This window comes from Eucalyptus grandis, chromosome 8 (assembly GCF_016545825.1).
Source record: "Eucalyptus grandis isolate ANBG69807.140 chromosome 8, ASM1654582v1, whole genome shotgun sequence".
Classification (NCBI taxonomy): domain Eukaryota; kingdom Viridiplantae; phylum Streptophyta; class Magnoliopsida; order Myrtales; family Myrtaceae; genus Eucalyptus; species Eucalyptus grandis.
In genome coordinates this window covers 17,472,777-17,497,690 of record NC_052619.1, presented here as the reverse complement: position 1 = coordinate 17,497,690, position 24,914 = coordinate 17,472,777, and the positions used below count along the sequence as shown (strand labels likewise).

Here is a 24,914-nt window from a genome sequence, read left to right as displayed (position 1 = left end):
TATGTAAAAGTTTTACAAATTACATTTTAAATGATGATACATGTTGATAGTACTATTTATAATTTTTGCATCTCATTATAAGGGAACAATCACAAAAACATGATTTCGTAAACTCATGGTCATGCTAAAATTGGTAACCACTAGAAACTATCGGAGTACTTGACAAAGATGAGACTGTTTCAAGTTCTATCTCAGCGTCAGCATCATCAACCGGTGCCTCCATTCGATACAAAAGTGGTTTTGGAGGCAGTTGCAGTCTATCCATATCTCCTTCAAGCATATCTAGGACTTTCCTCATTGACGGCCGATCATTAGGGCTCAATTGTATACACCACAATGCAACGATTATCATCTTCCTCGTTGTTTCTCTTTCCTCTTCTATGACATCTACCCTTTCAAGTTCCTTTTCTTTACCGAGTTGATCATAAACCCACAAAGGAAAGTAAATTTGACTCGAATGCTCTGCATGTGCATTTAGATTTCTCCTTCTACCAGCCATTTCCATTAATAACATCCCAAAACTATGAACATCGGCTTTGTAAGAAATGCCACCAATGTCTTTATAGAATAGCTCAGGAGCCATATAACCCAAGGTTCCTCTTGCTGCAGTCAGCGATACTATATTGCGATCGGTGGGATAAAGTCTTGCAAGTCCAAAGTCAGAAACTTTCGGAGTGAAACTTCGGTCTAGGAGAATGTTGTGAGGCTTGATGTCAAAATGTAGAATTTGCATATCACATCCCCGATGTAGATACTCTATCCCTCTAGCTATGCCAAGAGAGATCTCATACATTTTCTTAGAATTAAGAGGATCATCACCATCCTTATAGGAAATGTGTTTATCCAAAGATCCATTCGGCATGAAATCATAGACAAGAGCTTGTTTGGAGTAATCGAAGCAAAAACCAACAAGTTGCACCACATTAATGTGGTGGATCCTTCCAATTGTGGCCACTTTGCTTATAAAATCCTGGCCATTAGATTTTGATTTGTTCAAAATCTTAACTGCGACTTCATTGCCACTTCTAAGTATTCCTCTATATACAAAACCATATCCCCCTTCACCTAACTTGCATTTGAAATTTTTTGTGATCCTCTTGATATCCGAGTAAGAGTACCTTATTGGCAAAAAGTTGTTGTGAGCTAGTAGGAATTCTTCGATATTTGCGTCGGCCGCCTGATGCCTTCTCATCCACTTCAAGATTAGAAGTATCAACACACATGGAGCTCCAAGTATGAATTTTGCTGCCAGGAAGTGGACTACAGAGAAATTTGGCCATTGATTAGCATAGTGTCAAAAAAAAAATTTACACATACAATTTTTGTTTGTCAAAGTGCTGAATTCGAGCTTCATAGGTGTGAAGAGAAAAAGGACTTATCATACCCAAGAAAAAGAAGAGATTCAATACTACGACAGGCACAAGACGGAGCACAAAAAGGCGCATGTCATCAGCTGTAGATAGTAAGAGAATTCGTGAGAAATTACTAAAAATGGTTAATTAGAATTAAAGACCAATCAGTGAAGAAGCAATTCACGCTAAGATATACCCCTAGTGAAAGAGAAATTCACGCAATCACTGCAAAGTGCAAAGCCACACTTTTGTTCATTGAAATTTGCAATTGGAGAAGTCTAGAATATAAAAAGAGTGAACGAGTTTCACTTTTCTAGATAGCGCCCAGATCGACGTTATCCTATTCACTCATGAAATCCATGTTAATGTTGCATGATCTTTTCTTTTGAAGAAACACGTTTTTGCTTTTGTTCTCCTAAATGTACCAAATGTTCACAAGTTCCCGGAACATTAACAGCGATTGAAGGGACATGAGATATTATTAAATTGAACAATTTTCCCCAAAAAAAAGACCTAATTCCCTGAAAAAACCCTTTATAACTAGTCCAATTTCAGCCTGAACTTTTTTGTCTAAAAAAAAGCCCTAAACTTTAGGTACAATCCCAAATTTACCTCAAATTTTGTTTTGTTTTAAAAAATCACCAACTTTTAATATATTCCCAAACCTACCCCCACGGTCGAGTCCCAACTTGATGTGACATTTCCACATCAATAACAAATCCACTTTAGTAAGGTGACATAGAAAATTACTTTCAAATGAAGCTATTCTAAGATATGAAAATTAGGGATGGCTAACAGTGATTTTTGAACAGAGGGCTAATGGGTAGATTGGGATTAGAGTAAAAATTGGTGTTTTTTCTTTTAGACAAAAAAAGTTCGAGGTAGATTTGGGATTAGGCCTCAAGATTGAGGTTTTTTCCGGACAAAGAAAAGATTGAGGCAAATTTGGACTGGACCTAAGTTTAGGTTTTTCTGATAAAAAAAAGTTCAAAACATAATCCGGACTAAATTTAAAGTTGGGTTTTTTTTTTTTTTTTAGTGAATAAGGCCCAAAAAAAAATATACAGAAATAGTGTCGCTTCCAGAAAAGCTCCATAGTTGTAAAATAAAGGAGCAATGCACGCCCAATCTACTAAAAAAATTTCTAAACTTTTTCACTAAACGAATGTGGCAGTTTTTTTAAATTGGGTATTAAAGAAAAGTGATGACTCAATAAATTGACCAAACGTATTGCAATATCCAATTGAAACATGCGACATCACCAAGTAAATTTTGAAAAGATCCTTCAGTAGAGTTAACATTTAAGAAAAGGATGAAGATGAAGAAGAAGAAACAAAGTAAGAGAGTAAAGAAGGAAAAGCTTTACGGAAAGTCAGCTTACAGGAGTCATATGGGTTGCACCACGCCATTCGGTATCTGAAACTTATCGCGCAAATCTGAAATATTTCCCACAAATAAGGTTTATGATAAAAGAGTTCGAATCCTTTAGCCATCATGTTGTGGAGGTCTTTATACGGTGGGCTCACACGTTTATACCGATCCACTTCCTGGATCAATAAGAAAGCGATCATAGTTATGTTGCAAGAATCCTTGATGTCCCGTATTTGTAGATGAGGCCCATACAAAGCGTATGAGTATGTCTTCATTTGGGAAAAATTAGGGGGCGTGTCAGAAAGGTATGCTTCCTCAATACATGGTTCAGTATTGATATACAAAGCGGAAGCAACGGGCTGTGAGCACTTCATGAAGACCACCGGCTCAGCTAAGGGCGAAGACCACCACGGTTTGGATCATTAGCACTCAAGTTGGACCTCGCCAATGAGTGACGAAGGAGGGATGAGCAATTACTTTTTTGCAATTCATCATCAACCACCGTAATTACAGTGAAAAAATCATATAAATCATCTAAATTAGAATAGTAAATCGACTTCACATAATATCGACCGGCATATAGATATAAAAAAGTACGATTATTTTCACAAAATAGCTCATATTCAAAATGGTCACAGCCTTTTGTGTCTTCTTTCAATCGAAATGGATAGTATATATCACGGATCTCGCCACAAGATGAAGCGGTGCACAAGTGATTCTTTTTCGCACCGCAACTCGTCCCCAATAGCAGCAGAACATGCAATATGAAAAGCAAAACACAGAACATGCTCATGGAGCTCAAAGACTTAATCATCTCTCATCGTTTGATGTGAAGCAATGGAAGTTTTTGCTAATTGGTAATGTGATGGAGGCACAGTTACATGAATGAAAAGAGTCGGGAATCATCGGTGATACAAATTTCCAAGTCAACTAATAAAACAAAGTCCAGCGAAGAAAAATGGGTCTTACGTAGAAATTGCAGCCCTTGCATTTATGGTGACAAAACACAGAGTTGGAATTAGTTATGCATAGCTTTCATATTGATTAAAAAAGAAACTTCTTTACAGTTTCCACATTGACTTTTCTTAGTACCTAAAAAAAGAATCGATTTTAAACCAATAGAAAAAAGAAAAAGAGAGAATCGATTTGTATGTCATGTACTCTAGAATGAACAAAATCCATTTGAGTGAGTCATTGGCATTCTACTTTCTTTTCAAGGCTAACATTCCATAAGTGTCCCTTCATTAGATTGTGAAGAGGAAAAGGAAAAAGATGTCGTATTTCATCATCTAAGCTTTTTATTTTTGACAAAAAAACAGAAATTGGTAACAAAAATAGACTATGAACAAGAATATTAACTTGTATAATGTCGCTTTTGGCAAAAATGAAAGGAAAATAAGAAATAAGTGCTTTTGGATGGTGTAACACGTTATGAAAGAAAGAAAGTAATATGGCAATTTCTAGCGGTGGACCAATGCGCCTTGACTAGAACCTTACTAACTTCGTCGTAACGCAAAGACCATAGATGCAAATTTTCAAGTCAACTATCAACACAAAGTCTAGTGAAGAAAAAGTGGGTCTCATGTGGAAATTTCAGCCCTTGCAGTCAAGGCGACAAAAACACGGTGTTGAAATTATTTATGGTGTGGCTTTCACGTTGATTAGAAAAGAAACTTCTCTGCTCTGTAGTTTTCAGATTTAACTTTTCTAGGTAAATTGACTCTTTAGGAATCAATTTTACTTCAGTAAAAAAAGAATTGATTGGAATGTTATGTACTCTAAATTGAATCAAAATCCTTTCAAGTGAGGCATTGGCATTCAATTTTATTTTCAAGGCCAATATTCCACGAGTGTCGGTTCGATAAATTGTGAAGATGATAAGGGAAAAAAATGTTGTATTTCACCGTATAAGCTCTTTCAGTACTGACAAAATAAAATAAAATTGGTAACAAAGATAGACTATTAAAGGGAATATTAACTTGTATAACAAAATTAAAAGGAAAACAAGAGTTACTGCTTCTTGGATGGTGCAACACATTATGAAAGAAAGAAAGCAATTCGATAATTTCTAGCGATGGGACTGATGTGCATTGACTAGAACCTCACTAACTTTGTCGTTGCACAAAGACTATACATGCAATATTCAAGTTCACAAAAAAAAATATTTACTTATTCACTATCAACTTCAATATTACAATCACTCTCTTGTAATTGTGTTAGATCTATGAACAATATTGTCATCTCTTTCCCATAATAGAACCACTCATTAAAATTCATCGCATTTTTGTTAAATTGCATTGCATATAGACATGAGGAACATTTGCATTACTAGTATTAAAAATTAAAATAAAATAAAATTAATATCAGAAAAAAATTAACAAAAAATGAAAACGCAACCGGGCGGGCTAGGGCCAGCCTTAGCCCAACCCTCTTTCTTTTTCCTTTCTTCCCCCTTGGCCCTCGTGGCCCAGCCTACTTCTGTTCCTTCTATTCCCCAAGCGTGGCCCACTTTTCTTCTTTCGTGGCCTAGCTCGCTCTTCTTCCTCCTTCCTCCTCCTTCCCTCACTTGGATGTTAGCTTCAGGACAAAACAGAGAGCGGGTTGCTGGCCAAACGAGGCAAGGCTGTGCGCAACGTTCGCTCGGAATATCGTGCGGTACAAAGCCAGCTGGTCTTGTCCTTGAAGAAAGAGAGAGAAACGCAATAAATGGGAGAGAAAGGCAGCAAAGGGAAGGGGCGTCTCTCTGGTTTTCTTCGATTTCTTCGGCTGAGGAAGAGCAACCGAGAGAGAGAGAGAGAGAGAGAGAGAGAGAGAGAGAGAGAGAGAGAGCTGGTGAGAGTGAGAAGGTGAGCTCAAGAGAGAGAGAAGGAGCGAGCTAGATAAGAGAGGAAAGAGAGGCGACTATGTTCTCGAGTTCTTTCCGGGAGGTTGAAGATAGCGAGAGCAACAGAGAGAGTGAGATCCGAGAGAGTGAGCAAAGGGTGAAGCGGAGAGAGAATCGAGAGTGAGTGGAGGGATGAACTGAGAGAAAGCGAGACCCACGAGTTGAACTTCGTTCTCGGACAACCGTTACCTAGCCATCCCCAACATAAAATGGCTATCTACCACCAACACCCTCGAGCCCGCGGCTACCTATTCTCCGGTGCCTGAATTCCCGGTGAGTTTTCTTTAGGTCCAGCCCACTTTTGTCCTGATGATCTTAGGCTCGGTACAACAACAAGGCGGCCGACCATAGCTCGTTTCGCTTCAGCCTCGCCTTCCGGCTGTCGTCGCCAAGCCGAGTAGGGATATTCGGGGTCAAACACTTCTCTCTGGGAACTCGGAACTGAAACAATAGCTGGTTCTTGTTATCCCTAGTCCACTAGCATGCTTGGTTTGAACGAGCCATCCCTTTTGTCGAGTTTGAGCGTTGCTTGCTATTCTCTTTGAGTCTAGACACGAGCTAGAGTCTAGAATGGAGGACCATTCTCATGTGGAATTTCACAACCACTAAAGAGATTAAGTTTGTTAATTTTTTCGATTTTCTATTTTTTTAGCATAATGTTTTATGCTGCTTTTTTTTTTTATAATAATAAAACTTAAAATTTAGACTTCTTTGTTTGTGATCTTTGAACGAAGTGGAGATCACACGTTCCTATGAACATCGGTGTCTCGAGGAATGTTTGCTTAGTAGGAAAACTCATGTGTAGGGTGTTGGAAAAAAATCGTTTATTGTTTTGAAGTTGACAAAACCTTTCCACAATCTAGTCGAAGACTTCCAAGACTAAAGTGTCAAAGTCTAAAAATTGCAAGACTTTAGGTTCAAAGTTTGCTCACACTAACAATTTCCAGACTAAATACTACTAAAGAATGAAGATTTATCTAGATGCTAGATTATCTTTATTTCTTCAAGGATTCGATTCGTGTGGCTTGGTAATTCTTTAGTTGGATATAGCACTCGCATAATTGATTATCCTTAATGGAATCAATTCTGATAATTAAATCTTTTGAAATGCAAGCAAACTTGGAAAGTTCTATTTATGGAAATTAAGATCCTGATTGTATGGGTGAACATGATTGACGGACTTTCATCTTAATCAATCAATCAACTTGAGATCTCCTTGATTGATTCTATACAATGGGTAGATTGGAAGAATTCTTTTGAAAAGTGCTAACGGTTATGAAGGCATGAAGGAGTATTTAAAGTGGACTCTAGTTGTTCGAGACAGAGCGTGAAAGAGAAATTCCAAAGTTTGAAACTTCCTAGTTCATTGCTATTTCAATTATTGAGCTCAAAGGTGTATACAAAAGAGAGAAACTCATAGTGAGACTTTGTGTGAGACCAGTAGAGGTTCTTCATTGTGAAGTCGAGACTGCAAGACTGTAAAATCTCTTTTGTTTCTTAGTGGAATTCAGCCAGTGCGCTATCAGCGTGGGAGAGTGGACGTAGGCTTGATCTAAGCCAAACCACTATAAACCTTGTGTTCCTATTCTCTTCCCTCAACTACTTTATTTTGATTCGTAGCTCTATTTAACTATTTAAAGTTTGAACTCCTTTATTTTGTTTAAAGTTTTATCTAACTGCTAAAGTCTGAATTCTTCCTTAGTCTATCTTTTTTCTAAAAGTAATTATTACTTCTGAATCTTGCGAGAATTTTTTTGTTACACCTATTCATCCCCTCTAGGTGTTATTACTAGCCATTTCAATTGGTATCAGAGCTTGTGTGCTTATTCTATTGAAGTGTTTTTACTTCTAAAGCTAAAGATCTATGGCTAGTATTTTGACTCCAGGTTTGGTTGAAGGCCAAAGCAACACCAGACCTCCTTACTTTGATGGGAAGGAGTACAATGTTTGGAAAAACAAGATGAAGGCATTCCTAAGATCAAAAGATCCCTTGAAATGGGATGTGGTAGAAAAGGGATCAATCCCAAAGCTACATCAATCTCAGAAAGAGGAAATGAAGTTGTAGATACTAGCAAAATGACTTGAGAAGAATTAACCAAGAGACAAACTCTTCATGCTAAAGCTATCTACTCTCTCTACTGTGCCTTATCTCCTACTGAGTATAATCAAATTTCTTCCTGTGAAACATCGAAAGAAGTCTGGGATAGGTTGCATGTTACCTATGAAGGAACCGATTGAGTAAAAGAAACAAAATTCAATATTCTACTTGGACAGTACGAAGCCTTCAAGATGAAGCCAGGAGAATCCATCATTGATATGTTTAGTCGCTTCACAGAAATTGTAAACGGCCGAGCATATCAAGGACAGCCAATCTCAGGACTAGTGAAGGTCAATAAACTGCTGCGTGGGCTCTCCAAAGACAGGAATCATGTGAAGACATCAATTAGAGAAACCCAGAGGATCATGCCTCTTTCAGTAGATGAACTTGTTGGCACACTTCAATCATATGAAGTGGAGCATATCAATGAGGAAGAAGATCCTAAAGGTAAGAAGTCAATTGCTTTAAAATCTAACGATGATTCTGATGATACATATTCAGAAGATGACATGGATGATGAAGAACTAACACTCATGATTAGGAAGTTCATAAAGTTGAATAGAAATGGAAGAAAATTCAACTAGAAAAAGCAGAGCTCACAAAATTTCCAGAAGAGATCAACTAAGGACAATGAGATCAACAAAGAGGTAATATGCTTCGAATGCAACAAAAATGGGCATATTAGACTTAACTGTCATTTGTTGAAGAAAAAGAAAGAAAGAAAGAATTGAGAAGCATAAAAAGGCTCTTAAAGCTGAAATCTGGAGTGACACTAAATGCGAGGAAAGTGATGAAGAATATACCAACATTTGTCTTATGGCAAATTCAGAAGACTTTGAAATAGATTATGACTCAAACTCAGACAAAGGAGTTGAGGTTAGTAATTTAAAAATTCCTATTAAAGTTTCAAAGTATATAGATGAACTCTGTCTTAGCCTCAAAACATCTCTATAAAGGATTTCCGAGCTAAAGAAGGAAAATTCTAAACTAAGGCAACATGAAACTTCTTGGAAAGAAAAGTTTGAAAATCTGAATAAAAGTTTTGTTGATTTGAAAGAAAATTCAGATTCTCTTTCGAAAGAAAATGCCTTTTGGTAAGAAGATATTTCAAATACCACAAAAAGATTTTCAAAAGGATCTAAGAAGTTGGAGAAAATTCTTTTGTACAAAGACCTTATTTTAACAAAACTGGTTTAGGAATGACTTTAGAAACTATTCCTTTAATTGAACTTCCCAAAGTTAAATAAAAAATTGAACAAAGATCTACAAAAGCATTTGACAAAACATTTTCAAAAGGTTTTTGTAAAAGTTGTTGGCCAAAGTGCTCTCAAATGTTCAAAGTGTAACAATTCAGAACATTTTGAGAAGGAATGTCCCAAGGTTTGAAAAGCTTGAGTTCTTCTTTTGATCATAGGTCAATATCAAAAAGAAAATCAAATGGTATTTGGATAGTGGCTATTTGAGACATATGACTGGAGATTCGAGTTGTTTTATAAAGCTCATTCAAACAAATGGTGGAAGAGTCTCTGTTGGTGGAAATAGCAAATGAAGAATTGTTGGATGTGGAACCATGAAGATTGGAAGCCTGGCTATCAATAATGTCTCATTGGTGGAAGGACCGAATTACAATCTACTTAGCATAAGTCAACTTTGCGATACTGGATTCAAAATTAATTTGCAAGAAGGCATCTGTTCAGGAACAAGTAAAGATCTATCTCAATCTTTCACTCGGCGAAGACATGAGAATATTTACTTTTTGGATATAAAACCAGAAAGCTCTCAGTGTCTTATATCTATTCAAGATAAAGCAAATATTTGGCATCGAAAGCTTGGTCATGTTAACATAAAGCAAATTGCCAAGATTTCATCCAAGAAGCTTGTTCAAGGTCTCCCCAATTTGGATTATCAAAAATCTGAGTTATGCACTCTATGTGTTTTGGGAAAACAAGTTAGAAGTTCCTTTAAACCTGTAAATCAAGTTTCTACTAATCGAGTTTTCAGCTTCTACATATAGACCTCTTTGGACTAACCAGAACTCAAAGCATTGGTGGAAAGAGATTCTACTTAGTAATCGTGGATGATTACTCTCGCTTTACTTGGGTTTACTTTCTGGCAAATAAGTTTGAAACTTTCTCTCACTTCTCAAAGTTTGCTAAGAAGGTACAAAATGAAAAAGGATACGTTATTTCAAGCATTCGAATAGACCATGGAGGTGAGTTTGAAAATCAAGACTTTGTGAAGTTTTGTGATGAATCTGGTTTCTAGCATGTTTTCTCTTTTCCATACGCTCTAGAGCAAAATAGGGTTGTGGAAAGGAAGAATAGATCCTTGCAAGAGATGGCAAGAACCTTCGTAATTGAGAGTAAAATTTCCTCTCGATTTTGGGCTGAAGTAGTTTCAACATCTTGCTACATCATCAACAGAGTGGTTTTTAGGCCTATTCTAGAGAAAACTCCTTATAAAGTGTATACAGGGAAGAAACCAAATGTTTCTTACTTTCATAGATTTGGCTGTAAATGTTATGTTTTGAAAAATGCAAATGATTGAACTGGGAAGTTTGAAGAAAGATCAGATGAAGGAATTTTCCCTGGCTACTTAATCTCAAGCAAAGCATACAGACTTTTTAATAAAAGGACTCAATATGTGGAAAAATCTATGAATGTCAAGTTTCAAGATTCTATGCAAAATCAATTGGATCAGACTCAACTTGAAGAATCTGAACCTATTATAGACTTTACAAAGTCTACTTCCCCTGAAATGGCTCATACTTCTGGAGATCAACTTCAAGCAGAAGACTCAACTAAAGCAAAGGATCAGCAGACTCTCAGACCAACTAGCAACTAGAAACATAAGTCTAGTCATCCCAAAGAACTCATCATTGGAAACATTGATAAATGAGTTCGTACCAGATCAAAAAAGCGAGAAGAGTTGAGTGCACTAGCATTTGTTTCAGAGATAGAACTCAAAAGTATAGAAGAAGCCCTGTATGATGAAAACTGGATTGAAGCCATGCAAGAAGAGCTCAGACAGTTCGGCATCAACGATGTTTGGGAACTAATTCCTAAACCTAAAGGTAAGTCTATTATTAGGACTAAATGGGTTTTCAGGAACAAGATGGACGAGAAGGGAAAAGTGACCAGGAACAAAGTAAGACTTGTGGCCAAAGGATCTATGCAAGAAAAAAAAGGGATAGACTATGACGAGACCTATGCACCAAGTAGCGAGATTAGAAGCAATTATACTATTACTTGCATTTACTTATTATAAAAATTTCAGGTTATTCTAGCTGGATGTAAAGAGTGCCTTCCTCAGTGGATTTATCCAAGAAGAAGTCTATGTGGAACAACCACCTGGATTTGAGGATCCAAGAAAGCCAGTCTTAGTATACAGACTGAAAAACGCATTGTATGGACTGAAGTAAGCACCTCGAGCTTGGTATGAAATGTTAAGTAAATTCCTAACCCAACATGATTTTGTTAAGGGAAAGGTAGATGCTACTTTGTTCATAAAAAGAGAGGGTAAAGATTTTCTACTAGTTCAAATTTATGTTAATGATATTATCTTTGGATCCCCTAATGAAAATCTATACAAGAAATTCTCTAGAAGTATGTAGGATGAATTCGAGATAAGTATGATGGGTGAGTTAACTTTCTTTCTAGGATTGCAAGTTAGACAATCAGAAAAAGGTATCTTTATTCACCAAGAGAAGTATGTAAAAGATTTCATCAAGAAATTCATATTGGAGAATTGTAAAAAGACAGAGACACCAATGTCAAGTTCTTCGAAGTTTGACAAAGATGAAGGAGGAAAGAAAGTAAACCAAAAGCTTTACAGGAGCATAATCGGTTCTCTTCTTTATCTTACTGCATTTAAACCTGACATTTTATTTAGTATTTGCATTTGTGCTAGATTCCAATCATATCCCAAAGAATCTCATTTAAGTGCTGCAAAATGCATTATCAAATATGTTGCAACTACTTCAAAGCTAGGTCTGTGGTATCCCAAATAATGAGATTTTACTCCTCTTGGATATTCAGACGTAGATTTAGTAGGTTGTAAGGTCGATAGAAAGAGTACTTCAGGTACTTATCAACTGCTAGGTAGCAAGCTGATGTCTTGGTTCTCAAAGAAGTAGAGTACTGTGGTTTTATCAATTGCAGAAGCATAGTATGTGGCTCTTGGGAGCTGTTGTTCTCAAATCTTGTGGATAAGATAACAGTTAAGAGACTTTGGAATTGAGGAATCGTGTACAGAGATCAAATGCGACAATACCGGTGTTATTAATCTTACGAAGAATCCAATTCTTCATTCAAGGGCAAAGCATATAGAGATTCGACACTATTTCATAAGAGACCATGTTCAGAATGAAGAGATTATGATTCGGTTCATTGAATCGAAGAATTAGTTGGCAGATATATTTACAAAGCCTTTGGAGAAAAATCTATTTGAATCTATTCACACCAAACTGAATATTTTACCTCTTACTGGTTAAAGTGTGACGTTGCTTAGACTTAGACTTTCCAGACTCTACTTCAGTAAAAGAAAGTCTCGAATCCATGTATTTTATTTTTGAAATGAAAAGGTATGTTTATTCGAATCGTTGTCTATTTATTATATTTTTGGATGTTATCTTTTTGAATTTTTGAATCTTTGGTAGTTTTTATTTTTCGAAAAGGTAGTTTTTATTTTCAGTTATTCTGAAAAAGGTAATTCTCTTTGTGAGTTCGTTTCCTTTTATTCGTGACTATTCATTTTCCTTATATACCTCTGTATTCCTTTCGAGCATTTTCACCAAACCCTAGCATACAGTTTCTCTACTCTCTTCTTTTTACTCTCTAGTTTTTCACTCTCAAACTTGTTCTACAAGTTTTCATCTTTTTCATTTGAACGTACATGTGGAATCCTCCTCGACTTTGAATATGTCTTTCCAGAGGAAGTCGTCTCAGATCGCAAACAGGGGACCACAGAATATGTGAGAGGGGCCTACTTATTTTGACTTGATCGAGGAAAAGATTTTCCTCAACAGCAACAATAACACTCTCAACAGCATTATTCTCCACAGCATACCACTCAAAATCCTTCGTGTCATCAAGTGGAAGAGGAGATTTTGCAAGATGAACTTGTAAGAACGTCTAAACTTGAGTTTGTTCTTAAACTCTACAACCAGTTAAAGTAAGGTGGTTTTGCTATGATTTTTATTGATGAGTTTTTGAAAGAACGAGGATATCGGAATGAGACACATTTCTTACGAACAATGGAAGATTAGGTATTGCACTTGAAGGAACGACAGACAGGACATTTGCTAACTTTCCCGCCGATCCCTGATTTAGTTCTTTTGATAAGCCAGAAGTGAAGGATGATGATGAGAAAATGTACGCGAATTTTCTGCCTAAAATGGGTGTTGTTACTAATGTGCGTGTTGAAGGAATGAGTTTGTTTCGTTTTAAAGAGCATAAAAGGACTTACTCAAAATTGTTGAAAAGATGGGTGATGAACCCTCGATTTGTGGATTGTGATTTCTTGGATTCTTTAAAGGTGAACTTGAGAGAGAAACTGACTCTCCTTCAACTTGAAAAATTTTGCTCGAGACTTCATTTGCTTACCCTAAATTAATTGCATATTTTTATTCGAACTTGTCATTTCTTGACGCGAATAGATTTCGTTTCACCATGAGGGATAAAGATTTTGTGGTGGATGTGGACACATTGACGGATGTTATTGGGGTGGAAAGAGGGAATTTCCAACAAATAAATGTGTCTATTGGTCATGCAACAATATCTCTTGTTCGGGACAGACTTGTTGAAGGCGGCATTACCTATTCTAGAATGTCTGCTTGAAACATTTTGCTACACAAGGTTGTGATCAATTGCATCCGACCCAAGTCAACCTCTAAAACAGATGTCTCTTGTTTTGAAGCAAAACTAATGTTTTCCATCAATAATGGGATGAAGTTTTCGATGCCACGCACAATCCTTATGCACATGTACAGGACTGTTGTGAAGGATAAATGACAGCTCCCTTACTCACTGCTTGTCACTAAGCTGTTCAAACACTTTCAAATTCAGCTTCTAGCATTTCTCTGCGTTCGAACCATTGCTCCTATGGTTATAAGATTAAAGGTGGTATAAAAAATGAGGCTGAAGGAACTGAACAATGCTTTGTAGCGATTGAAGGAGAAGTCCCCCGGCAAAACAAAACAAGACTCCACTGCAATGAAAAGGAAAGGCAAGGAACCTATGACTGCACCTATCAAGAAGAGAAGAGCCCTTGTCCTGTAGGACGAAGAAGATGAGGATGATCTTACTCTCTCTGCATTTGCCTTGAAAAATCTTTAGAGTTTTGTTAGTTTTGAGCAACTGTAGGACAAAGAGGAAAGAGGTCGAGAAGAAACAAAGCAGAGAAATGAAGAAAGAGAAGAGAGAGGAGAAGAAAGTGAAAAAAGAAGAGCAGAAGAAAGAGCAAGAGAAAGAAGAGAAGTAGAAGAGGGAGAGGGTCAAGATGACTCTGTTGAACCCATTTTTGCAATGTGAGAGGATTCTGAGAAAACTAGGAGTGAGACTGCAGGGAGATGGAAGAGGAAAAGAACATCACTTGAAAGCTGAAATTGAGAAAGAACAAGAAGAAGATTTTCCTTCTCCACATGTAGGCATGGAAATAGGGGCAGCTACTAAGAAAATAAGTACTTCTTTTTCTTCTATTTTTAGCAGTGATGATGTTAGCAGATTTTTTGCTAATCCAGATTATTTTTTTCCCTCTCAAATTCCTGAGGCTGATATTGAGGCATCCTCTTCATGTCTTGGTGATTCACATGCTGAAGTTCCCTCAAATCTTGAAACTCTTGGAATTAATTTGGCTGGACCTAGTGCATCAACAAAAACAATTACAGACTTTCAAAGGCTGTTAGAGCTCCTTTTGGAGTTAAAGGCACAACAATATGGTATGGAGTTTGAGATCAAGAACCTCAAATCAGCTTTGAAATCTACTTCAGACTATCTACATGAGTAGGTACAAGCCCTTAAGCTTCAAGTTTAAGAGACTACCAAGGGTGAAGATATTGAGAAGCTGAAGGAGATCGTGATAAAGCTGGAAGAGACAATTCAGTCTATGGGGGATTTCTAGATCGTTCGCATTCCCAAAAACACTTGATTTAATTAAGTTTTTATCATTCTCCACTTTTTGCTGATGACAAAAAGGGGAAGAATGTGCAGATTTAATGTCACGCCCTGATCCTCAGGCACGCGCACATCCCTTACCTTTGGTCAATTTTGAAAGTGATATCCCAGGACGTATTGTCGACCCCTTTTCTTTTTTTAATAGCACATGCGGAAGCAGTTATAAATCCTCAAACAATAAAGCAATGTAATAGAAAAGTAGGGCCATATTTTTCATACTAAAATTCACAACTACTCTTTTGTACAAGCACCTCATAGTATGTAATGTAATACTATTCTCAAGGGTCTGATCTAACCCTTATCCACATATAATCAAGGTCTGACAAAATAGGATGGGATCTTAGTCCTCATCCGGGTCATACTCAGGATCCTCCTCACGGTCATCTTCTTCTCCAAAATCTTCCTTCTCATCTAGTTCCACATTAGGGTTCTCCTCTTCAGATTCCTCCTCCTCAGGCTCCTCATCAGGGTCCTAAAATGGTTATTCAATAACTATTGAGACCATGTCTTAGCAAGTTCTACCTTCTAAGACCCGATTAGTAAACTAATACACCTTAGGGCTACCTATGCACAACATGAGTTAGAGGACTTACCTTGGCCTCAGATTCCACCTGCATATTAGCACAGATCAAATAGGCATCCAAGCAATCACATCACTAATCGAAGCATCGATCAAATCGACCGAGTCGATTACACGCCAATAAGACCACTCACGGTCATTTTCATTCGATCAATCAATTCACAACATCAGATCAAAGCAATGATCAATCGACCTAGTCGATTTCATATCAATCAGACCATACATTCCCCACAATGGAATATTCAGTCGTCGAGCCTACATGAATACCTCAGGATGACATCCCAAGTCCCCGAGTTCACGTGCTCCTTTTCCAAGACGACATACTTACTCACTGGGCCCACGTGCATTCTCTCAGGTGACCCTTTTCGCCAAGGTGATGCATCGATTCACCGAGCCACGTGCCCTTTTTATGATGCCCAGGCCCACGTGCATTCTCTTAGGCACTAGTTCGCCAAAGTGATGCATCAAATCACCGAGCCTACGTGCCCTTTACGATGCCCGGGCCCACGTTCCTTATATTAAGTGCTAACTCACCAAAGTGATGCATCAATTCACCGAGCCCACGTGCCCATTTTACGATGCCATACTCTGTCACCGAGTCACGTGCATTCTTCGGGAGGACATACCGAGTCTTCGAGCCACGTGCATTCTCTAAGGCTACATTTTCGCCAAGGTGACATATCCAATCACCGAGCCACGTGTCCTTCCCAGGTGACACTCCAATTCACCGGGCCACGTGCATTCTCCAGGCGATTTACCAACTCACTTTCGATACTAACAACCGATACTTGACCAATCCTCAATCACATAGCAAAAATTGTATTATTTAAGAACATAACTTCAAAATGCACCATTAAATCAATTCGACACGAATTAAAGCTCAAATAAATAAATGGACTGCTCCACGACAATCAGCACGAAATTCCAATCACTGACCATCCCGGTTGAATTTCCGGAAAATAAATAATAAAATAATTAATTTCGAAAAATAAATAAATAAATAAATAAATACAATAATTCCAATTTGGTACAACGTAAAGCTCAATTAAATAAACGGACTGCGCCACAATCATCAGCATAAAATCCCAGTCATTGGCCATCCCAGTTGAATTTCCGAAATATAAATAATTAAATAATTAATTTCGAAAATTAATATTTAATTCTAAAAATTCCAATTAGGCCTGAATTGCCTAATTAACACCCGATAAGGGTTGGGAAAATCCCAAGAAACATCAAATAAATACTATAGGTAATTCTCTAGTTAAGTACACTAACCACCTATCTAATATGCAATGCAATTAACTAATAATCGTTAATCCATTCTAATCTAACCGCCTAATTGCACTTAATTAAATCTAATCAACCTTAAGTATAATTAACAAACTAAGAAGGCGTTAGTGGAAGAAAAACTCACTTGATTAAAAGTGGGGACCAGATCACTACACAGCGATGCGATGGCGGCCGAATTCCAAAATTTTGGCGACGTCAATGCACCCTCGGGCTAGGCCAAGAAAATTTGCAAGCCCGCAGAAATTCTGGGCTTCAAAGGAATGTGTTGGACTTCACTGGATTATGGGCAGAACTAGGCTGCTGAAATTGACAACTTGCTGGGCTGAATTCTGGTCTAACTTGCGGCCCAAAGAAATTCACTGGGCTGGAATTGGGCCAAGATGCCACATGAAGCTGGGTTGAACAACTGCTGAAGAGATGGGCTAAGGACACGGGCCCAACTGCTGGGCCAAAATTCGCTGGCTTCGTGGACTGGAAAAGAAGGCTGACTTCGGCTTCAAGTTGGGCTGAACGAAGAAGATAGGCTGGCTTCGCTCGAATTGATGCTGGACAAGTGAGCACCAAACATGGAGCTGCTGCAGTTGTGTGGTCGAAGACAGAGTAGACAAGGAAGCAGCTGGTCTTCGAGCAGACTGAAATCCACGAGCGTTGAAGGCAGTGACAGAGAGGAAGCAGCTTCGTTTGACGTTACACGTAGCAGAGAAATCCGATGGATGTTGAAGATGCTGCAGTGTTGACCGAAGGAGTTGCAGCCTTGGATGTGGCAGCAGGACGTCGAGGCCGCATGAAATAGCTGCTGGCGATGGTCGATGATTGCAGGGCTCCAGAGCGTGGACGTGTGGCATGGATGACAACAGAAGAATCAGTATGTGTTTGCTGGCTTCGGTGGAATTTGTTCTTCACGGACGTGGTAGCGGATGAAGGTTCGGTGGATATTGAGCAGTCAATGAAATCAACGCTGGTGGAATGAGTGGTGGTTTGTTGACCGAGGAGGGCTGAAACATGAACAATTGGCAACTCGGTGGAGAATTCTCTGTGGAGGATGTAGGCGAGATGATGGGCAGCTTCGGTTGCAGAGGAAAATGAAAAAAAGAAAGTAGAACAAGAGAAACGTGAACAAGACGAGGGCGAAGGAGGCGTGAGCAAGAAGCTGCCGTAGAGGAGGGGATAAATCAAGAAGAAAATATCCAACTTTTCACCATAGCTTAGGCAAAAAGTCCACATATATATCCCTTGCATTGATGGCATGTCCCCCACCCTAATACTTTCCACCCAAAATTTCTACCAAAATAGTCCAAATTGACGTTAAAATTGAAGCCCTTCTCATGGATCCGAATTTCATAATTTAAGCTTCAATTTCTTTACTCAATTCCCCCAAATTGAGGTTTGATTCCAATGAAGAAAAATCCCGTATAATTTTTTGTAAATCCTCGATACTCACAAGCTTAGTTTAGAAGCCCCAATTTCCATCGATTTAGCGCATCTGAATCTCCGCTAATTTTCCGCGACGTCCGAACCGATTTTCGTAAAATTCTCGGAATCTCCAAAAAATCTTTTGAGACTGAGTCGACATTCCCAAAATGACTTGTGACATAACAAAATCTTCAATTTCTGAAATCGGACTTGAATTCACGGTTAATTTCCATTCGACGCGTTTTTAGTATGACCTAGGCTACCAGGTAGTTTTGAACTTTTTTAGGACAAATGGCCCGTGTTCGATTTTTTTCGAGCCATGATGAACCCACTTGACACATTGGTGACTCTCGATTGTCGTGAAAATCTCGACGATTCAAATATGGACATAAAGTACCAAAACAATAATAAAATCAAATTAGTGCCGGTCAATGAGAATTTTCCAATTTAGCGGTGTCACTCACGATTGGCCACACATATCCGTCGAACCAGCCTATCTCTGATTTCAAAATCAATTTTATATTGTGCCGCAATAATCTCTAAAGATGAGCATGATTGAGAAGTCAATTCCTAGTCGAATTCTCAAATCTATTTGCCTTAAAGTCCTTAATAGCCTACCCGGCTAGTCTAGTCATCTCGTGAGTGGCCAATTTAGAGAAAAACACTATAGTCGCATCAATGAAATGCCCAATTTAACCAATCGAAATCAAAGCTTGAAAATCAGGATATCACATTTAACTTTTGTTTGACTGTTTGGCTTATATTTTGGTGTTGTTTGACTTTTGTTAAACTGCTGGACTTTTTGTTAGATTTTTGTTTGATTTGGACCTTTTGATTTGAACTCTTTGACATCAACTTTTGGTGATACTAATTATGGTTGGATAGCTATTTGTCTTATCTTTTCAAGATTAACATGTTTTCTGTGGTTACAAAATCAATGCTATCCAGACCCTACTCAACTTATTTTTATAAGATATCATGTATTGCTTAAGAGTTGTTTTGCAGGTCAAACTACAGAGATTGTTGGAGAAAAATCATTTACTGTTTTGAAGTTGACAAAACCTTTCCACAGTCTAGTCTAAAGCCTTCCAAGATTGAAGTGTCAAAGTCTGAAGACCGCAAGACTTTAGGTTCAAAGTCTGCTCATATTGACAGTTTCCAGACTGAATGCTACTGAAGAATGAATACTTATCCAGATGCGAGATTATCTTTATTTCTTCAAGGATTCAATTCATATGGCTTGGATAATTCTCTGGTTGGATATAGCACTCACATAATTGATTATCCTTAATGGAATCAATTCTGATAATCAAATCTTTTGAAAGGCAAACAAACTTGGAAAGTTCTACCTATGGAAACCAAGATCCTAATTGTATGGGCGAACATGATTGACGGACTTTCATCTCAATCAATCAATCAACTTGAGATCCCCTTGATTGATTCTATCCAATTGGCAAATTGGAAGAATTCCTTTGGAAAGTGCCAACGGTTGTGAAGGCATGAAGGAGTATTTAAGGCGGACACTCTAGTTGTTGGAGATAGAGTGTGAAAAAGAAATTCCAAAGTCTAAAGCTTCCTAGTTCATTGCTATTTCAATTGTTGAGCTCAAAGGTGTAAACAAAAGAGAGAAACTCATAGTGAGACTTTGTGTGAGACTAGTAGAGGTTTTTCACTATGAAGTCGAGATTGCAAGATTGTAAAATCTCTTTTATTTCTTAGTGGAATCCAGCTAGTAGGCTGTTAGCGTGGGAGAGTGGACGTAGGCTTGATCTAAGCCAAACCACTATAAATTGTGTGTTCGTATTCTCTTCCTTCAACTCTTTTATTTTGATTCATAGCTCTATTTAACTGTTTAAGGTTTGAACTCCTTTATTTTGTTTAAAGTTCTATCTAACTGCTTAAGTTTGAATTCGTCCTTAATCTATCTTTTTCTAAAAGCAATTATTACTTCTGAATCTTGCGAGAATTATTTTGTTACACTTATTCACCCCCCTTTAGGTGTTATTACTAGCCCTTTCACATGGGACAACAGTGAGGAATATAATGCTTGTTCTTAAGAATGCAAGGCATCATCTCATGTCTTATCATCGAGTGAACGCACAAGTTCTTACTGCATTTAGGGATTGAGCTTTCGTAATACATAATATACTCTAACATAACATCACATGTTCAATTTCCATTCATCATAAAGGCAAAATTGTCAGCCTACTTTATCTTTACTCTTTGACATGTGCCGGTCATTCATCGGTTAGGCTTGGACCCATCCCGTGACATGAGGACCAAGTTGAAGATAGCTTGAGTAGGTAGCTGTCTTTGATGTGGGTGATCAACTAGAGGTCAAAGGTTGGAGGTGAGAGGTTTTGATGGAAATGAGAGAGGTTCATTGCTCAAAATGCAAACATTGACACGAAGAAAAAATTACCTTGTTATAACAAGAGGATTCACAAGAAACAAAAATTGAATGAATGCCATACAACATTCATCGTCATTTATAAAATATGGACATGACGAGTCTACCAAAAAACACTAGTGCCATATGAAAAACATATAAAAGTTTCATAGATTACATTTTGAATGACGATACATGTTGATAGTACTATTTATAATTTTTCCATCTCATTATCGGGGAACAATCACACAATACATGATTTCATAAACTCATGGTCATGGTAAAATTGGGAATTGCTCGAAACTATCGGAGTACTTGACGAAGATGAGACTGTTTCAAGTTCTATCTCAGTGCCAACATCATCAACGGGCGCCTCTCTTGGATACAAAAGTGGTTTTGGAGGCAGTTGTAGTTTATCCATATCTCCTTCAAGCATATCTAGGACTTTCCTCATCGACGGCCAATCATTAGGGCTCAATTGTATACACCACAGTGCAACGATTATCATCTTCCTCGTTGTTTCTCTTTCCCCTTCTATGACATCTACCCTTTCAAGTTCCTTTTCTTTGCCGAGTTGATCATAAACCCACAAAGGAAAGTAAATTTGACTCGAACGCTCTGCATGTGCATTTATATTTCTCCTTCTACCAACCATTTCCATTAATAACATCCCAAAACTATAAACATCGGCTTTGTAAGAAATACCACCAATGTCTTTATAGAATAGCTCGGGAGCCATATAACCCAAGGTTCCTCTTGTTGAAGTCAGCGATACTATACTGCGATCGGTGGGATAAAGTCTTGCAAGTCCAAAGTCAGAAACTTTCCGAATGAAACTTTGGTCTAAGAGAATGTTGTGAGGCTTGATGTCAAAATGTAGAATTTTCATATCACATCCCCGATGTAGATACTCTATCCCTCTAGCTATGCCAAGAGAGATCTCGTACATTTTCTTATAATCAAGAGGATCATCACCATCCTTATAGGAAATGTGTTTATCCAAAGATCCGTTCGGCATGAAATCATAGACAAGAGCTTGTTTGGAGTATTCAAAGCAAAAACCAACAAGTTGCACCACATTAACGTGGTGGATACTTCCAATTGTGGCCACTTCACTTATAAAATCTTGGCCATTAGATTTTGATTTGTTCAAAATCTTAACCGCAACTTCATTGCCACTTCTAAGTATTCCTCTATATACGGAACCATGTCCCCCCTCACCTAACTTGCATTTGAAATTTTTTGTGATCCTCTTGATATCCGAGTAAGAGTACCTTATGGGCAAAAAGTTATTGTGAGCTTGTAGGAATTCTTCGATGTTTGCATCGGTCGCTTGATGCCTTCTCATCCACTTCAAGATTAGAAATATCAACACACATGGAGCTCCGAGTATGAATTTTGTTGCTAGGAAGTGGACTGCGGAGAAATTTGGCCATCGATTAGCATAGTGTGATAATTTTTTACACATACAATTTTTGTTTGTCAGAGTGCTGAATGAGAGCTTCAAAGATGTGAAGAGAAAAGGAGTTATCATACACAAGAAAAAGAAGAGATTCCATGTGGCAATTTTAGCAAAGTCTTGCATCATATACTGCTTAGGATAACCTGTAGATAGTAAGAGAATTCGTGAGAGATTACTAAATCTGGTTAATTAGAATTAACGACCAATCAATAAAGAACTAGATCCATTGTTTTAGTAGTTAAATAATAAAAGCAATTCATGTTAAGATATACCCCAGGTGAAGGATAACTTAATACAGTCACTACAAAGTGCAAAGACACACTTTTGTTAATTGAAATTTGCAAGTGGAGAAGTCTAGAATAAAAAAAAAAAGAGTGAACGAGTTTCACTTTTCTAGATAACGCTTAGATCCAACTTTATTATATTCACTCATGAAATCCATGTTATCATTGCATGATCTTTTCTTTTGAAGAAACAAGTTTTTGCTTTTGTTTTCCTAAATGTACCAAATGTTCATAAGTTCCCTATAACAATAACATCGATTCAAGGGACACAAGCTACGATCAAATCAAACAATTTTCCCCAAAAAAAGGCCTAATTCCCTAAAAAAATCCCTCAAGTTCTAGTCCAATTTTGGCCCAAACTTTTTTGGTCTTGGAATAAACCCCAAACTTTAGGTACAATCCCAGATTTGACTTGAATTTTGTTTGTTTAAAAAAATCACCAACTTTTAATATATTCCGAAATTTATCCCCATGGTCCGGTCCCAATTTGATATGACATTTCCACATTGATAACAACTCCACTTTAGTAAGGTGACATGGAAAATTATTTCCAAAATGAAATCGTTCTAAGATATGAAAATTAGGGACGACTAATGGCAATTTTCAGTCAGAGGGCTGATAGGGTAGATTTGCAATTAGAGTAAAAATTGGTGTTTTTCTTTTAGAAAAAAAGTTTAGAGATAGATTTAGGATTTGGCCTAAAGTTTGAGGTTTTTTCTAGACAAAGAAAAGTTCGAGGCAAATTTGGACTGGACCTAAAGTTTATGGTTTTTTGTAGACAAAAAAAAGTTTGGAGCAGAATTAGGACTAAACTTAAAGTTGTGGTTTTCTTTTAGTGTTAAGACCCAAAAAATAAAATAAATAAAGAGTGTCCAGTCCAAAAAAACTCCACAGATGTAAAATAAAAGAGCAATGCACACCAAATCTACTAAAAAATCTTACTGAACTTTTCACTAAATGGATGTGGCAATTTTTTTTATTGCGTATTAAAGAAAGTAATGACTCAATAAATCGAACCAACGTATTACAATATCCAATTGAAACATGCCACATCACTCAGTAAGTAAATTTTGATAAGATCCCTCAGTAGAGCTAACGTTTGAGAAAAGGATGAGGATGAAGAAGAAGAAGAAGAAGAAGAAGAAAGAAAGTAAGAGAGTAAAGGAAGAAAAGCTTTAGAGAAAGTCAGCTTACTAGCGTCATATGAGTCGCACCACCCCTTTGGGTAAGTAATCTGGCAAAGCCAGAATTTTACCGGCCAAGAACGTCGAGAATAATGGAGAGCGAATCCTTCAGCCATCCTGTTGTGGAGATCCTTATACGATGAGCTCACACGATACGTTGGGCTCACACGATTATACCCATCCATTTCCCACGTCGGGTCAGCATCCGAAAAGAAAGTCATCATGGTTATGCTGCAAGAATCCTTGATGTCCCCTACTTGGAGACTAAACCCAGACATAGCGTATGAGTACACCTTCATTTGGGAAATAGTAGGGGGTGTATTGGAAGGGTATTCTCCCTCAATACATGGTTCAGTATAGATATTCGAAGGAGAAGCAACGGGCTGTGAGCACTTCATGACCACCACAGAGGATGAAGCATATTGAGAGTATGGATCCCGATCACTGAAGTTGGAGCTCGCCAATGAGTAACGAGGGAGGGATGAGCAATTACTTTTTTGCAGTCCATCATCAACCACCATGATATTACCAGAGAAATAACCTTTGGAATTATTGTCATAGTAAATCGACTTCACATAATATTGACCGGCATACAAATATAGAACAATGCAATTATTTTCACGAGCTAGCTCATACTCAAAGCGGCCGCAACCTTTTAGGTCACCTTTCAATCGAAAAGGATACTGTATGTCACGAACATCGCCGCAAGATGAAGCGGTGCACAAGTAATTATTCTTCGCACCGCAACTCATTCCCAGTAGCAACAGAACATGCAACATGAAAAGCAAAACATGAAACATGCTCATGGAGCTCAAAGACTTAATCGTCTCTCAATCGTTTGACCTGATGCAATGAAAGTTCTTGCTAATTGGTAATGCGATGGAGGCCTAGTTATATGAATGAAAAGCGTTGGGTCGTCGTCATACAAATGTCCAAGTCAACCAATAAAGGCAAGTCTAGTGAAGAAAAAGTGTGTATCGTGTGGAAATTGCAACCCTTGCAGTCTAGGTGACAAAACATGGTGTTGGAATTATTTATGCATAACTTTCACATTGATTAGAAAAGAAACTTCTTTGCAGTTTCCAAATTGACTTTTCTTAGTACCATAAAAAAGAATCGATTTGAATGTTAAATGAATAAAAAATCCTTTTGAGTGAGGCATTGGTGTTCTATTTTCTTTTCAAGGCTAATATTCCATAAGTGTTACTTCATTAAATTGTGAAGACAAAAAGGAAAAACATTGTATTTTATCGTATGAGCTTTTTCATTTTTGACAAAAAAACAAAAAATTGGTAACAAAAATAGCTTGTTGATGGGAATGTTAACTTGTATAGTGTCGCTTTTGGAAAAAGTAAAAGGAAAATAAGGAGTGAGTGCTTCTTGGATGGTGTAACACGTTATGAAAGAAAGAAAGCAATACAACAATTTCTATTGG

General features: G+C 37.6%; 1 protein-coding gene across 1 annotated transcript; it reads right to left on the bottom strand.

Annotated features, from left to right (window-relative positions):
- On the bottom strand, window positions 1-24,231 carry LOC120287028 (rust resistance kinase Lr10-like). Its single transcript, XM_039299669.1, has 4 exons — window positions 23,551-24,231; window positions 2,879-2,899; window positions 2,734-2,788; window positions 1-1,260 (listed from the first exon to the last, which is right to left on the bottom strand). Exons 1-4 carry the CDS (start codon window positions 24,229-24,231, stop codon window positions 125-127), a joined length of 1,893 nt encoding a protein of 630 aa, XP_039155603.1. The 3' UTR covers window positions 1-124.
- Window positions 24,232-24,914: the final 683 nt, after the last annotated feature.

Coding starts and splice junctions, on each gene's coding strand:
- LOC120287028 (XM_039299669.1), bottom strand. CDS start 24,231: ATGAGTTGCGGTGCGAAGAATAATTACTTGTGCACCGCTTCATCTTGC. Junction 2,789..2,878: donor AAGTGGATCGGTATAAACGT/GTGAGCCCACCG, acceptor GAAATATTTCAG/ATTTGCGCGATAAGTTTCAG. Junction 1,261..2,733: donor GTGCAACCCATATGACTCCT/GTAAGCTGACTT, acceptor ATTTCTCTGTAG/TCCACTTCCTGGCAGCAAAA.